Here is a 17,679-nt window from a genome sequence, read left to right on the forward strand (position 1 = left end):
TTAGTAAGTTGGTAAAATTTTGAATTTCTTTTACCTTGGACACCTGTCCCTTTATGAAAAAGGTGAAGAACACCCTTGCTAACCAGGCAAGGGTTAACACATAACTGTTGATTAGCAAGATTTTTCATATAATCCTGGAAAGAATTTACAATACCTGTTTCCAAAGAAAGCACAAACAATATTCCATATTTTTCTTCCTAAAATGCGTTTTGTCCAAACTGAATTGGACACAAAGAACATTCCTTAATTGCAGAATGAATAGAACTTTCTAAAAACTGCTCAGGTAACACAAAGTAGTAAAGACCCCCAATTTCTTTTTTTTATTTACTTCTAACCTTTGACTGCTAAAAGGAGAAAATGAAAGGGCTTATAGAAGCAAATGTCACAAAAGTAACTGTAGACTTACTTGTCAGATCCACATATACATGCAGAAAAATGCACAAACAAGGTTAAATTTATATAAACTGGATTATTTGTTTGCAATGAAATGTGTTTCTTACATGTGAGTTTTACCCATTTCCTTTTTGGTAAAACATAAGCCTAGAAGCAATTCCCTTACTGTTTATTCTAAGTTTTGCTGAAGTTCCTTATTTCTCTTCCCTAGTTTGCAGGAAAGAGTACTTAGATATCAGAATGACTGCTTTAGTCCAAGTGTGGTAGAGCAAGATGTGTCCTAGGTCACATAGAGCAACTCTACTCCCACACCCAGTCTAATCAGCAGAAGAAAATGAGATTTGTGTTTATACAAAGCGGTTTAGACTCATAGAATTGTAAATTGTGGACTCAAAGTGGCTTAAGAGATAAGGCCTTTTTTTTTTTTTTGTTTAAACTAGGGTATGAATTCAGGGTTTTGCCCTTGCTGTGCAGGTGTTTAACACTTAAGACACACTTTTAGTTCTGCCATTTTCTTAGTCATGGATGTAAAATCTGAGACCCAGTGGTTAGACTCCTTTCCTAAAAAACTGTGGTGCAAAGAAGAGAAACACTGTTAAAATCTTGTCTTTGCTTATCAACTGCATAAGGCTGGTTTTCTGTCCTAGCACACACCCAACCAGCTGCGTTGCTTACTCTTGGACAGTTACTTAGTGTCTGTGAATTTCTGATAAAATGTAGCCAGGAGATAAACTTAGTAGTAATAATTTTTTAAACAAATAATTTGATTTACTACTTGGGAGGTAGAGATCAGGAGGATCACTATTGGAAGCCAGCCTAGGCAAAAGTTAGCAAGACCCCCAATCTCAACCAGCAAGTGGGACATGGTGGTACATGCCTGTGATCCCAGATACTGAGAGGCATAGGAAGGAAGGTCGGGGGCAGAGACAGCAAAAACATGAGACCCCATCCAAAAGATAACTAAAGTCAAAAAGGGCTAGGGCATTGCTCAAGTGTTAGAGCACTGCCTAGCAAGAGTGACATCCTAAGTTCAAACCCCGGTACTCCCACCAAAAAAAAAGTTTTAATTGTGATTTTTCTCTAATTTTTATTTACTTATTTTTTTGGCAGTACTGGGGGCTTTACACTTGCAAGGCACACATTGCTAAAGCAAGACTGATCTTTTGGGTTTACTTGTTTAAAAAAACACCTCATTTAAATCCCTTTTTCCTTTGTTTTCTATTTAATAACTGTTCTGTATTTTCTATTTAATTTTTGTTCGTTTTACTTTCTTGAGCGTCTAAAAAAATAAGTTACTGCATTGAATATTTGCTTCTTTTTTTTTTTGGCGTTACCAGGATTTGAACTTCATGCTTTGTGCTTGCTAGACAGGTGGTCTACCACTTGAGCCACACCCCCAGCTCTTTTTTTGCTCTAGTTATTTTTTAGGTAGGGTCTTGTGCTTTTTGCCTAGGGTGGGCCTTAGACAGTGATTCTCATACCTAAAGTTTCCCACATAGCTGGGATCACAGACACAGGCTACCTTGCCTAACTTGTTTGTTGAGATGGGGACGGGGGTCTCACTCATTTTTGCCTAGGGTGGCCTTGAGTCATAATCATCCTGATCTATGTCTCCTGAGTAGCTGGATTACAGTTGTGAGACACTATACTCAGTCATTAATTTCATGAGTCTAGAATGTTAGGAATTTAAGGCTCTATAGTTTTCTTTTTTGTTTTTATTTTATTATTTTTAAATTTTTTTATTATGAGGATCTATAATTTTCATACATGATATTTTAGCTATATACTTTTAAGTTTTGATTTATAGTATTTTCATTGTTAATTTCCAGCTATTTTGTGATTTATATTTTGACTTTTTTTACCTATGGTTTATTGACTTCAGTTTTCAAAACATAGATTTTGGGGAGACTTTTTCTTTCTTTTTTATCGAATTGATATGATTAGAAGTAGAGGCAAATATCTGGCAAATAATAGTTACTCAATAAATGTTTCTACTTTTCTTTAAAGAAATGCATTTCTGCTTTTTTTTTTAGGGTGGTGGTACGAGAAATTGATCCCAGGGCCTTGTGCATGCTAGACAAGCACTCTACCACTGAGCTATGCCTTCACCACCTGCTTCTGAAATTAGAACAGGAAACATAAAATTGCCAATAAGTGTAAATAATACTAAAAATGACTTCATTCTTCATTATAGAATAATAATGAGATGAAGTATAGAAAGTAAATGGATGATGGAAAGAGGAGAAAATTGGGTGGAATGAAGAAATAGGAAGGAATGCTAAGGAGCAAATAGGAATAACAAGTCAATTTTACTTCAGAATATTTATTATCTAAACTAATATTTCTTATATTGTTAGAAGTCTGCATAAATGGCCTTTTCTTTGGTGGGAGGGTGGGCATGTTATAAAACTGTGTGGCAAAATCTGTATGTTTTTAAGAGAAGGTTCTGCAATCTCTTTAGAATTTTTTTTTTTTTTTTTTTGTGAGACTGGGGTTTGAACTCAGTGCTCTACTACTTGAGCCATTCCTACAGTCCATTTTGCTCTGGTTATTTTGGAGATGGGATCTTGAGGACTATTTTCCTAGGCTCACCTCAAACTCAGATCTTCTGATGTCAACCTCCTAAGTAGCTAAGATTATAGGTGTGAGCCACTGGCACCTGACTTCTCAATTAGACCCTTAAAGAGTTCCATGATTCACGAACCTTTCCTTTAGAGACTTTACTGGTGGGATGATCTGAAAGCCTAACAAAAAAGTCTTTTTTTTTTTTTTTGAGTGCTTCTTAAGTGAGATTTCATGTTCTTTATAATTCCTAGATTAGAACCAGATGGTCAGGAAATAAAGAATGAGATTTATTTTTTTCTGAAGTGAAATTTAAAATTACATGTTGTATACTCATAAATACTGTGATACTTGGTATGAATTACAAAAACTTAAATGCCTTTAATTATTATCATCTTTATACATTGTCCTCTGCAGAGGGTAGGACTAGTTCTGGGAGTAAGAGCAAGTAGTTGATAGCTGTTGTCGAGATGGGATGCTATAAAGAGACGCTTTGGTGGCGCACAACTGTAATATCAGCACTAAGGAAGCTGAGGCAAAAGGAGTGCAAGCTTGAGGTCAGCCTAGGCTACATAGGGAGATCCTGTCTCAAAAAAAAAAAAAAAAAATCAGGAGACATTGAAGGATCTTACTGCAGGAAGAAGAGTAGGGAGCATCTGAGTTGGTGAAGGAGCTAGGAGGGTGCCCCAGATCCCCTTGCTTCCCTTTGTAGGAGGATGAAGTGCTTGGAGAGACTAGCCAGCTCTGGGATTCCAGAGTGTGATGATGCAGCAGGCATAGTGCTCTTTAAAGCAAGCAGCCAAAGGCATGCATGCTTATTCTGAGCATGGTTCACATTAGAACCTAAGTTTACTTGAGTACTTTATAATTATTTCCTCTGAAGTTTCTGGAACTAGATGTGCATTAAGCATAAATATGTTTTGAAATTTGAACCCATTGGTTTATTTTTAATTCCTGAAATCTACATTATCCAGTATGAGAGCCACCAGCCACATGTAGCAATTTAAAATTAATTAAAATTAAATAAAGCTAAAATTTAATCCTCCATATATATACATATACACACATATACATAAAGTGATGAGTGGCTTATGTGGCCACTGGCTGCTATATTGGATAACATTTAATTAGACATTTCTTTTGTCACAGAAAATTCTACAGGATAGTACTGTGCAGAGTTATTTTCTTTCCTCTCTTGACTGAATTTGCCTTATAGTATTATGAAATTAATTTTGAGGGTTTTGAGTGTGTGTATGTGTGGGGGTGGCAGGTCTTGCTATAGGATGGTCTTGAACTTGTGATCCTCCTACCTCTGCCTCCCATGTGCTGGAATTATTGGTGTATACCACAAAGTCTGACTAACTTGGAGATTTTTTTTTCTTTTATTATTCATATGTGCATACAAGGCTTGGGTCATTTCTCCCCCCCTGCCCCCCCGCCCCCACCCCCTCCCTTACCACCCACTCCGCCCCCTCCCTCTCCCCCCCCAATACCCAGCAGAAACTATTTTGCCCTTATTTCTAATTTTGTTGTAGAGAGAGTATAAGCAATAATAGGAAGGAACAAGGGTTTTTGCTGGTTGAGATAAGGATAGCTATACAGGGCATTGACTCACATTGATTTCCTGTGCGTGGGTGTTACCTTCTAGGTTAATTCTTTTTGATCTACCCTTTTCTCTAGTTCCTGGTCCCCTTCTTCTATTGGCCTCAGTTGCTTTTAAGGTATCTGCTTTAGTTTCTCTGCATTAAGGGCAACAAATGCTAGCTAGTTTTTTAGGTGTCTTACCTATCCTCATATCTCCCTTGTGTGCTCTCGCTTTTATCATGTGCTCAAAGTCCAATCCTATTGTTGTGTTTGCCCTTGATCTAATGTCCACATATGAGGGAGAACATACGATTTTTGGTCTTTTGGGCCAGGCTAACCTCACTCAGAATGATGTTCTCCAATTCCATCCATTTACCAGTGAATGATAACATTTCGTTCTTCTTCATGGCTGCATAAAATTCCATTGTGTATAGATACCACATTTTCTTAATCGATTCGTCAGTGTTGGGGCATCTTGGCTGTTTTGGAGATTTTTTTAAATAAAAAACTTGAAAGGCTTGCTAGAATAACATTTTTTTAAACCTAATTAAAAAAACAGTGCCTCCTTTTATAATCACATGCCTTAGTGCTATTATTTTATAAGATTTTTCAGGAAGTGGTAACTGAAATAAGTCACTATTATGGCTTGTAGTCAGCCCCTTCTATCAACCTGTTGAGTTGCAAGATTATTTCTACTCTCTGTATAAGCAGAAGGGCCTGAGATATTATGACAAAATTGTAATGTGAAAAAAGTATTCTTAGTTTTTTTTAGATGATAATTAAACTTACATTTATCATGTTTTATCTACTTTATATGCAGTAGATCATCCTAGATCTCAAAAATTGCAAGAGAGGGCCAGGCACATGGCTCATGCCTATAATCCTTTACTTGGGAGGCAGAGATTGGGAAGATCATGGTTCAAGGCCAACCAGGGCAAAAGTTAATGAGACACCATCTCAACAAATAAGCCAAGCGTGGTGGTACATGTCTGTAATTCCAGCTTTGTGGGAATGTAGGTTGGAGGATCGTAGTTTAGGCCAGCCCAGGGAAAAAAGCATGAGACATGATCTGAAAAACAAAACTAAACTAAACTAAACTAAACTAAAGCAAGAGTGGACTGGGGTCATGGTTTAAGTGGTAGAATGCTTGCCTAGCATCAAGTGGTAGAGTGCTTGCCTAGCAAGTGCAAGGCTCTGAGTTCAAACCCTAGTACCACTAAAAGAAAAAAATGTTGCAAGAGAGGAAACCCTAAAAGGCAATTATTTCATTATGGCCTACTACTGTGAGAATGTATCAACCATGCCCAAAAGCTAAAAGTTAGTGTTTGCTATTTTTTTTTTTGCTTTAAACAGGAGAAAAATAGACTGGTTTTAGACAATCTCTTTAATATACATACACACAGCACACACATATATATGTATATATATGTATGTATGTATATATAATATATATTTTTCAGTAAAGGGTAATTCAAGAAAAGGATAGTATATATAATTTCAGGTAGGCATAAAATAAATATCTTCATAGTGATAAAGCATTTTTAGAAATTCAAATGTAATGGTCTTAATCCTTTGTTTTTTGGAAACTAATCAAATGCGTACCAAGATACCATATATTGTATATACAATAGGAAATGAGTTTTCTACCTGATTTGTGTTAACACCATCTCTGGAGATAACTCTTAAAAGTTGATTCATATGTGGAGATACAAAACCTTCCAGGCTTTGCAATGTATATTTACATAGAAACACAAGTAAGCTGTTTTAGATAAATGAGTTATACCCTCCGTGATGTTTCCATAGATGATTTTGCCTGCTGAGCAACATGGTGGACACATTTCTGTGTCTATGTCCACGCTTACGTTAATGATTAGGTTCTCTGTTGTTATCCCTTCCAGATTTTATGGTAGTAAAGTGGAAATATAAATATGTTCTTACATGTGCAAGGGCTTAGCTTGGTGTTGACCTAAATAGTTACCCAATAAATGTTATTCCCGTTCTTCTTCTTCTTGGACACATTTGAGAAGGGTCATATAAGATGGTTGTTTTGTTTGAATAGTGAAACTCTCAGGGCTCAGTAAAGATCACAAGCAACCATGCTGTAAGTCTTTTCACTGTGAAGCAGACTTTTCTTTTAAGCATGTTTGTGCACAAGACTAGCAAGATTGCTAGTTAAGTGCTCATAAGCTGGGCTGCCCAGATTATTTTAAGTACTTCCAGTAAGAGCAAATATATTTTTATTGGTGAAGAAGCCACATTATAATTTATCCTTTTTACTCAGAGTGCATAGTTTTTTATATATTATACAGCTGTACAGTACGTGAAAGCTTTATACAGGAATTTTGGAGCATAGACACAATAACGAATTTCTTTGCTAACTTCAAGGTGGGCTGGTGGAGTGGCTCAAACAGTAGGGCACCTGCCTAGCAAGTACAAGGCCCTGAATTCAAGCCCCCAACACCATTAAAAAAAAAAATGCATGGAATGGATGCTGAGATTGGAAATCTAATACTGGTACCATGCAGTGGAATGTGTAAGTGTAATTTGCGATAGTTTCAGATTGCATGGTTTCTAGTGGTTCTAGAGAACAGACAAGGACCTGGGTTTCAAGGTGATTGTAAATAATTTGTAAAGTCTTATTTTGGAGCATAATTGCCTTGTATTCTTCAGCATCTATTCTGGAAAGCTGATCCTTTTGCTTTCCTGCAGGGAAGGAAGGGAACTCTCTTTGGGGGGTCAGTAAAGAGGATGCTGCTGGAGTCCCAATTTCTTTTCTCACTGAGAAAAGAGTGAGGGGTGCAGCTGAGAAAAGTGCTGCTCTGATCACCAAGGCTGAACCTTTGCCTGGAGGTGATGTTGGATTGTACAGAAATTACCTTTATAATTCCAGGAATTTGTAAATTATGTTTGTTTTAGTAATTAATGTGGGTTTATTCAATCTGTTCATCTTTGTTAGGAGTTTGTGTTCCCAGTAGAAAACAAGCTTGAGAAATGTGTGTGTGTGTGTGTGTGTGTGTGTGTGTGTGTGTGTGTATGTATGTGTATGTGTGTGTGTGGTGCTGGGGATTGAACCTAGGACCTTGTGCATGCTAGGCAAACGCTCTACCATCTACCTCTGAGCTACATCTCAACCCCAACACATTTTTGAACTTTATATTATTTCCTTTTCTTGGTTTGTTTGAACTTGAGCCTGTTGGAGAGAAAAATTATTTAATAATTTGCAGGATCTAAGCTTATGGTTTCACAAGATTATTTATGTGCTCCAGAAGCTTTTGCTCACTTGTTTATTCATTTGTTCATTCATTCCATAAATATTCCTTGAAGCGCTTATAGTAAGCAAGATTGTGGAAGGAATGGTATTAGATAATCTACTCAGAGTAAGGGAAAAATAGAAAAAATATTCTGCAGGACACCAAAGGTTGAAGAATGTGTCTGTGTATGTTTTAGAGAATAAGGCACACATCTGTGACCACATACTCGGTCCACAGTTCTGTAGGAATAGCCTCCTAAATGTCTTCAGAGTCTGTCATTTCCTATTCCCACCCTTGCTTTATTTCAGGCGCTCCGCTTCGTTCATGCACACTCATATTTCTTGCGTCTGGGCTTTCCTTCTATTGCACCTTCATTCACACTGTTTTTCCCTTTATGAAGCTCTTCCCAGAGCTCTCAATTCCCCATTAAAGCATAGGTTGAATTGTGTGTCTCCTCCTTGACCACAGAATAAAGTCTAGAATTCTTAGTATTCAATCTTAATATAGACTCTGTAAATAGTTCCTTAATTAAACTGAAGTTAGCCACTTTTAGGTACTACTGATTCCCTGTCTATCCCTGCCTTCTCTTGCCTCCAGAGCTGGAGTATCTTCCATTTGTCCCAGTGGACCTGATCTGTGTCATTGTCCCTTGCCCTCAGGCAAGGAGGCAGATCTTGACCTTTGGCTTCTACATAGGTCTGGACAGTGGAAAACATGGCAGGAGGAGAATGGAGCTGCCATATTTATCCTCTGCCAGATCTTATCAGGTTGCCGCACTGCCCGTCTCCCCCACCCAGGTCATAGGTCCCATCAAGCCAGTGGCTCCCTTTGTATCTTTTATGCCTGGGGTGGGTAGTATTTGAGGAGGTGTGCCAGCTCTTGACTCCACCCACATTTTCCACACTTTGTAAGTAGGCCCCTTCATAAACTCTCCTGAAAGTGCCCCGTTTGAAGCCAGGTGTCATGGTACACACCTGCAACCCCAGCACTCAGGAGGCTCAGGCAAGCAAATTGCTAGTGTGAGGCCAGCCTGGGCTACATAGTGAGACCTTATCTCAAAAACCAAAACAAAACCCAGTCTGAGGCTACTATCTGTTTCCTTCTGGGGTTCTGACTCTGTTGCTTTAGTCATGCTTACAGGTGCAGCTGTGCTATTTTCCTGTAGCTCTCATTAAAATTTTTTTGGAAATTCTTTTACTCTTTTCTTTTTTCCTTACCTGGTATTGTGGCTGCCATATTTTAGGAGTTCAAGTGTTTGAATGAACAGGAGAGGGGAGATGTTCAAGTTTCTCTGCAGGATAGCACAGCATTTATTTAGATGTCTTTTATTTTTAAGAGACTCAAAATTATTTTTGTGGTCAACCAATTAACAAATTATAATTTTTCCTTTTTTACTTAAAACTAATATTCTACCCAATAAAGATGAATCCAAAATGCTTGTCCTTATATTCTGACTAACATAGCTAAATACAAATGAAGTCAGTTCTGTATCCTGTTAGCATTCTTGCATTGTATATCAATAAAACAAGACCCCCTCAGCCCTGAGCCTTGGCCTTAGAATATATAAGTAATTGTGCACTGTGTGATGGTACCATTAAGTGAGAACTTTAGTTCATGCTGTCAGCTGCTGAAGAGGTTGCATCCAAAACCCGCAGCGCTTGCACCCAAAGTCAGTCTGTAGTAATGGCTGGTAACATCAGCCATGCTCCTTTCCACAATGCTAAGTGAATACTGCGGTCAGACATTCTGGTAGCAAAGATTAAGCCTGTGTCATTGTGTCATCCAAAGCTGGTTTTGAACTTGTGAATCCTGCCTCAGCCTCCGGAGTGCTGCAGTGCATGTGGTACCATGTCTGGCTAGGAGTTTCAGTTATCACATAATTGGAGGAGAATATGGGAAACAATACACACACACACACACACACAGAGAGAGAGAGAAAGAGATACAGACCCCGAGAGAGAGAGAGAGAGAGAGAGAGAGAGAGAGAGAGAGACTGAGAGACTGAGAGAGAGACTATTCTAGGTATTCATTTATCTGTCCTTAGTACATCTTAGAAGAAATACACTAAGACCAATATACAATAGCTTAGTTGCTAGGCACTGGTAGCTCACACCTATAATCCTAGTTACTCAGGAGGCAGAGATTAGGAGGATCAGGGTTGAAGCCAACCTGGGCAAGTAGTTTGCAAGACACTATCTTGAAAAACTCTTCACAAAAATAGGGCTGGTGAAGTAGCTGAAGGTGAAGTCCCTGAGCTTAAGCCCCAGTGCTGAAAAAAAAAAAGAATTGTGTTTAGCAAGATGGAAATAAGTGTGTCTCACTGTTGACTATGGTCCTCAAGAAACAGATGGCACATTCAGACTGGATTATTTGAGGATCACATGAAGCAACTGTTTGTAAATAGATGGGCAGAGTTTAGAAAATCAAGAAGGGATAGTGTAGTTTCCTGGGTTAACAGCAGAGATGGACTATTACTCCTTAAACCTGAGGAAGGAGTGGTTACTGGAACACCTAAAGGAAGCTGTGTGGAGAAGGCTACATGACTGCAGTTGTGGTCCCAGGTAGAGGATTAAAACCTGCAGTGACCCCATAGAAGAAATGCTAGGGAAATACATGCCTCGCCTCTATGATCTTTCATTTGACTTCTACCAATGTCAGTTCCTTTTCCCAACTGGCCAAAGCTAACTGTGAGACAGAGCGTGAGAGAGCTCCTAGGTAGAGTTTCAAGTCAGCCTTCTGAGGCCTGGTGCTGAGTGAAGAAGGCAGAAAGTGTACTGGATAGATACCTTCAGGAAAATTAAGATACTGCTTTCTGTTAGTAACATACATGCATGACTGTTGTATCAGATGAAAGCTAAATATAAGATTATTAAAGAATTTTTAAAGTGAATTCTCTTAAGAAGGAAGTTTTAATTAGGAAAATATCTTAGATTTAAGATTAATATCTTAGGAGATAGTATTTATATCCTTTGGCTTTTATGTCCTTTAGCTATTAAGGAAAGAATATACCTGTCCTATGAGAGAGTTTATTTTGAGGTGACTCTTCCTGCAACAATTTAACATGGAACTCTTACTACCCTGAAATAGTACCATTAAAAATAATCTGTATAGTAGTTAAATATTCCATGTGGAATATTCTTTGTGGAATAGACATATCTGTTAACTCTAGAGAGTGTATATGCCTCTGTATGTGTGTTTGTAATATATATGAGCAATAAAGGAAATAATAATGGTATATATAACTTGGAAAAAAAAAGGATGCTTAACAACCCAACATGGATGTTTCTTCATAAAGATACCAGTATTATGTTAGTGAAGATGGTACACTGATGAGGACCTTTTTCCTTAGACCTCAGTCTTTACTGAGTTCTCATTCTCCTTGATGTATTATCATTCAGCAACCTGCATTTATAACATTAAACATTGGTTTTTGTATTACAACATTGTTCTCTATTGTTCGTTCTTTTGAACAAAGAATGACCAGTGTATGCTGCTGAGCAAGGTAGACACATTCCTGCCTGCTAGAGCATGTAACTAGCTATTCTTCTCCCTCCTGTAGTCTCTTTTCATGATTTCATTAGGGATATTAGTTTCTTCCTGACTGTGCTGTCTCTGTTATTCTTGACCTTATGCTTTCTCCAAGAACTGTTTCATCCTCCTGGCTTAACTCTCTGTTTTGGAAGTTTACGTATCTGCTTTTATTTTTGATCTTTATATACTGAATTTTATCCATTTGGCCATTCAATAAATTTTTATTCAGATTGGTGTGCCTGCTACAAAGAATACAAAAATAACATAGTACCTGCCCTCAGAATAGCTGTGGGCAACATATGTACAGGGTGCCATGGGACAGATAAGAAGGGACTGCCTGACTTGGACATGAGGGGGAAAGAGGAAGGCACTTATTTCTGATAGATATATTAGAAATTATCTATCTATCTATCTATCTATCTATCTATCTATCTATCTATCTGTCTTCTATCTAATGAAGGCACCTAGGGTTTTGAAAGCATAATAGTTGGGCAGTAGCAAATGGTTTAGGGTGATCATGTTAAGATTGGAGGGTGTGGGTGACTGAGCATTTTAGGAAGGTGACAAATTGTCCCAAAGACAGTATTCTCAATACTTGTTCTTTCACCATAAGGAAGCTTGATCTTGCAATTTCACATTTCTGTCATTGGGACCATCATTCTCTGTTCTTCCAAACTCTGAAGTGTAGTCTTCAGGTGTGCCTCAGTAATTGTGATCAGTTCTCAAAGTTGTGTCATTTCTATCTTCAAAGCATTCTTCCTTGCATCTTTTTCTGTTTTGACTAGCAACACATTACTTATCACCTAATGTCTGGATTATTTCAAAGCTGTATTAAGTATTTCCCTTACCTCTCTCACTCTCTGTTTTGGAAGGAAATTTCTAAAATCCTCATTTTACTATGTTGCTGACCTTGAGCAAAAAAGGACAGTAATATTTTATTTCCTACAAGATAAGTTCTTAGGCCAGTTTTTTTTTAATGGTACCAGGGCTTGAACTCAGGGCTTACACTTTGAGCCACTCCACCAGGCCTTTTTATGTTATGTATTTTTGAGATAGGATCTTGTGAACTATTTGCCTGGGCTGGCTTTGAACCGTGATCCTCCTGATCTCTGCCTCCTGAGTAGCTAGGATTACAGGCATAAGCCACCAGCACCTGTCTCAGGCCAATATTTAAAACCCATGATCCTTTAATAAACCAAAACTCTCAAGCCTTCCCATTCCCATTAACAACCACAAAATTGCAGAATTCAGAGATAATTTGCAACAAAGAAGATACTGTTCCATTAATATTTGTTCCATTGAATTTTTTATTGTGAACACATGTATTTTTACCGAAAAAGCATTTTTTAAAAAACAGCCAGATTTTCTCCTCCCCCAATCCTGTGTTCCGTGCCACAATTCTAACCTCTTATTCTACCCAGATTACTTTATCTGTGGTAGGACATATATTCAGTGACTCTAGAAACAGGTAGACTGTGTTGGAATGCTGGTTCCCTCACTTACAGTTTCAGTAATGGTCTTCATTTCTCTAACCAACAATAACAGCTTTGGGAAGGAGAGGGTGCTGATAGTACCTCCTTCACAGGATCAAGGTAAGAATCAAGTAAATCTGTATAGCCTAGTGCCTGGCCTGTGGGAGCATGCAGTATGTGTTGGCTATAAAATGTCATATACCTTGGAAACTCCTGGCTCATCCCCTCTGTGCTCATGTTGATGCAATTCTCACCCTGTCTTTGCATCCCTCACCACTAAAGCTCTCCTTGTGCCTTCCCTATTGCCTGTGATTTTCCTGCTGTTTCAAGTTCTACTCAATAGCCTCTTCTTTAATAGTTTTTTTCCTCATTATTTCAATTTATAGTGACCTCTGATTTCATATGGTGCCTTTTATACCATTTTAATAATTAGTCATATTTCTATTTTTTTGGCATATTTCTGCCTTTTTTGTTATTTCTTTTTGAATTTGTACATAAGTAAAAATACCACTGTGGAATTATCACAGTCAAGATATAAAATGGCTTCATCACTCTCCCTCCAAGAATCTTATTGTGGTATATTTCTTCTTAAACAATTTCCTTGAGTGTATATTCTGTTTTTGTATATACAATTTAGATTCTTGAACCTACTATCTGCTTTAGAGTGATTTGTTTCTCCTAAATTTGGTTAGTCTAGTATAGAGTATATAGTAAATGAGTAGATGCATAAACATCTGAATTGTATAAAGCAAAGCCTAAAAATGTGAATTTTAATGTATTAAGAAGTTGCAGGCTGGGTGCACTGATGCATGCCTGTAGTCTCAGCTACTTGGGAGGAGGGTGAGGAATTTAAAAGTTTAATACTATAACACAAAGTAGTTTTGGAGTCCTGCCAGGACTAATAAACCCATTTTTTTATTTGTCTTTAGAAGAAAAGAAAGGTTTGTTCCTTTGTTTCTGTTTTTGTTATCAAATACTAACTTATGGTTTCTGTTTTTTCTTTTACTAGTTTAAATTCTAAAATGAAGCAAATCCTTATTTCTTTCTTGTACTTTGTTATAATGCCATTATTAAATTTATTTACAGAACTTTGCCTTTTTCCTTGAAGATATTTAGAATTTTAGGCAAGTTAATTAAATACAAATTAGTTCTAGAATGTACAAGAAAACCTTCCTGTTTTCTCAGCTTTTTCCATGGACCAGTTTCTTTTCTGATTGCACCTAAAATCAGAGATCAATGCAAGTAAGAGAACTTACTATTGAACAAGCAAATGTTGCATGGTTTCATCAGTTTTCACTCTTGGGTATTATGGAGTATTAATTCTTCTCTAGAAATGGCAAAATACAGTTAAGATTTGCATCCCAATCGGTAGCCTTTACTTCCTAAAGAAGTGAATTGCCTTTAATCATGTGTGTCTTTTTCTCCCTTCCCCAACAGCTTCCATGCCTATGGCTGTTCTAAATTTGGGCCAAATATATCCATTTCAGAGAGGCTTTTTCTGTACAGACAACAGCATCAAGTATTCGTACCATGACAGTACCGTCACAACCACTATCCTCATCATATTGGGGGTTGGCTTACCCATTTTCTCTGTAAGTAAATAAATAGGTAGTGATGGGTTTGTTGTGATGGAGTTGGGGTGGGGGTAAATCCAAGTCCTGTCTCCACCAGTGTTAGTGTAGTCCATGGGTGATTCCAGTTAAAGGTGGATGTTACCCAAAACAAGTTGAAGTAATTCTAAAGAATTACAGAATGATTATTTTAGAATGGAAGGGTTCATTTAAAATCATTTGGACTAACTTCTCACAGTGTACAAATGAAGAAACATAGGCTCAGATACGTGCTCAAGTCCAGTAAGCTATTTTATGGTGGAGTTGAAGTGCAGATTATGCTCACTTTATCATACTATTAATTCATAAAATTTGTTACAAATTAGTTCATAAAAGAGGTGATACATTTACTTACTAATTTGAGAAAACAAACTTAGAAAGATTGCAAATACATATGAATAATAGAATCTATAGAAAACTGTATCCCTATTTTTAAAGTTGTGATATTCTTTATAGATCAATTTGTAGGGTTTCATGATGTAGATAACTGGAAACTTTCATTCTAGGTTAAGATTTACAAAGTGGGTTAAGATTGCCACTTGGGATATTCTGTATACTTTCTTTATTATTGGCCCTGATTCTTAAACCTTGCCCTTTGTCTTATCTATGTGACTCAGAAATCTAAGAGAAGGTGCTGGGCAAAGATTTCCCTTCTTGAATGTCATAGGAGTGAGCAGATTAGACCATATTTTTAACTTGCCCTCTTGGTTTGTCAGTTGGCTTCCTCAGATACTTAGAAAATTTTAGTGTCTCAGCAAACTCAGCAACCTTGTTCCACAATAGAACTGTCTGATTTTTCTTTCCTGTTTTTCTCCCAAACTGGCTCAGAATAATAACCTAATTCTTTGATTTTCCATTTAATAGATCTGGGTCCATTTTGTCTTTTTTACTAGCAGTTTTTTTTTTTTTAAATGATCCTCTCACAGTGTTCCTCAAAAACAAAAGGGACTTGGAATTTATTGTATTCTAAGATATATAAGTATTGTTATATACTTATAATTCTGATTTGTTTGTATTACTTTTATAGGAGTAAAAGGGGAAAAATCTGGAATTTAGTTTAGGACATACTTTTTCCTAAAAGTTAAATGCCACCACAACTGGTAATACTTGTTTTAGCCATCAGACATATGAATAGTGTAGAGGGAAGGAAGCATGTAGTACTGCCACTTGGATAATAGTGTTACTGTACTGGTATGAGATAAAAGGTGTTTGTTGTAGCCATTATTTTGAGCTGTTGTTTCCAGAAAAAGTTTTAAAGAACCTGTTCCTGTATTTGCTGAGTTAATTTCTTGAGGATTAGAGAGTTGCTTTTAGTTATTTGATTTGGTAGATTTCATCTTTTTTTGTAGGTTTAACTATTAATAATATTTATGAATGAACATAGCACAATAATAAAAAAGGAAGAAAATTAAACAAAACTTATGAAATAGAAAGAAAAGAGAAATAACTCTTAGCTCTGCTACCTGGCAACTAGTATTAACATTTTGATGTTGTTTACTTTAGTGTGACAGTTTTTATATCACAATGAATACACTGCAAATTCACTTTTGTGCCTTGATTTTTAGTTATCTTTGTAACACATATTTTTGAAATATTTATCAAAAGGAAGTAGCAAATTAACAAGCAGTTTAAATGAAGAGTAACAATACTAAATAATATTAATAATAATTTTTTTAAAAGTAGTGGAAAAAGACTTGATATGAATCCTTGAGTTCCTGGGTCTTAACTACTGTGAGTTTGTTATTGAAGATAACTGACCTAGAAAAAAAATCTTAATGCAAACTTAGGTATATTAAAAAAGTAGGCGTTTGGGCCAGTTTCTGGGATTTAAATATGATGACTTATGGACTAGTAATACAAAAGGATTCTTCAAAATTCATAGATTTGTTTATTAATAATTTATATATTACATGAATTATCTATCACATCAGACATATATCACATCAGATATAGAAGATAATTTATTTTTAATAAAATGAAATATGTTTGATGTACTTTATATACACAGTTTATAATTTGATAATTAGATGATAGAAAATCTGCATGTTTTTAAAGCAGTATTTTATATCTTATTTGTACTATCTGAGGCCCATAATCTTTTTTAAAATTAATACATTCTCTGTTGTTTCATTAGTTATAACAAAAAGATGCCCAACTCAGAAGACTGTAGCTTCCTGTATTATTTGGTTCAAAGTTTCTTTTGGGGTTTTAATGATCTACTTTGGAACCCCCTTCCCACCTTTTTGGCTTTATGTAGATCTGCCTTCTCCCTTGGCGATTTGTTATACAATTACTTTAATAAGTTTTTATGTTTCTAGAAAAGAGTAAAAACTTGAATCTGTGTCAACACTCAGGGTAATGAGTAATGATAGCAACAATAAAGTTAGTATTAAATCTCAAATCCATGTGTCCAGAGTTTAAAATGTATTTGGAAATAGAAAATTCTTATCTATGTTTGATAGCTTATTTTAAATTGAGTACTGATTGTGAGTAGTTGCCTTCTTAGGTTTTGATTATGCCGCAGTATAATCATTTAGTAAATATGTTTAGCCTAAAGTCATGTAGCCAGTGTTTTTTTGTGAACAATGTGTAAAACTCCTAATGATACATTGTATTATTTATGGTGAACCAAACTGTATCACTGCAAACTAGGAATGTATGTGAATGTAAGTGGAAAAGGTTTAATCCCTATTGTATATTTTATAAATTGACAAATAGATGAATAGCCCAAAGAAAAATGGGCAAAGGATACAACAGAAAATTGTCAGTGGGAGAAAAAAACTGCCCAGAACTATGAAAAAGATGTAATGTTCTTAAGAAATAAAGAATTTCATATTAAAAAGTACCAAGAAGATAGTTTGGTCTGTCTCAGTTAACAAAGGTAAGAACTTTTCCCAGCTTGTCAAATTTAGAAAACAAATACTTGTACACACAAACTTGGCAGTGGTATAAGTTAGTATTAAAGAGAAAAACAGTCAATGACCCAGTGAAGAGATGGGCAAATGGGCTGAACGTTTTCAAAGGAAGAAGTCCAAATGGTCAAAAAAAAAAACATGAAGAAATGATCACTATCCCTGGCCATAAATGAAATGAAAATCAAAACCATGTTAAGATTCCGCTTCACTCCTGTAAGAATGGATACAAACAATAACAAATGGATGGCGAGGATGTGGGGAAAAAGGAACCTTCATACACTGTTGGTGGAAATGTAAATTAGTACAAACACTAGGGAAAACAGTATGGAGGCTCCCCTGAAAACTAAAAGTAGAACTACCA

General features: G+C 36.4%; 1 protein-coding gene across 9 annotated transcripts in view; it reads left to right on the forward strand.

The window, feature by feature from the left end:
- Window positions 1–17,679, forward strand: part of Plpp1 (phospholipid phosphatase 1) — a 98,294-nt gene that overhangs the window by 23,790 nt on the left and 56,825 nt on the right. For 3 of the 9 annotated variants that reach the window (XM_074077493.1, XM_020171949.2, XM_074077495.1), the window contains exon 2: window positions 14,231–14,385. The exons of 2 other annotated variants lie outside the window; for them this stretch is intronic. In XM_074077493.1, coding sequence (XP_073933594.1) covers window positions 14,231–14,385 — 155 coding nt within the window. Of the gene's footprint in view, window positions 1–4,839; window positions 12,914–14,230; window positions 14,386–17,679 lie in introns of those variants that run through there. 4 more of the 9 variants (XM_074077492.1, XM_074077497.1, XM_074077491.1 and 1 more) reach the window with 3 other exon arrangements.

This window comes from Castor canadensis, chromosome 6, assembly GCF_047511655.1.
Source record: "Castor canadensis chromosome 6, mCasCan1.hap1v2, whole genome shotgun sequence".
In the NCBI taxonomy this organism is placed as follows: Eukaryota; Metazoa; Chordata; class Mammalia; order Rodentia; family Castoridae; genus Castor; species Castor canadensis.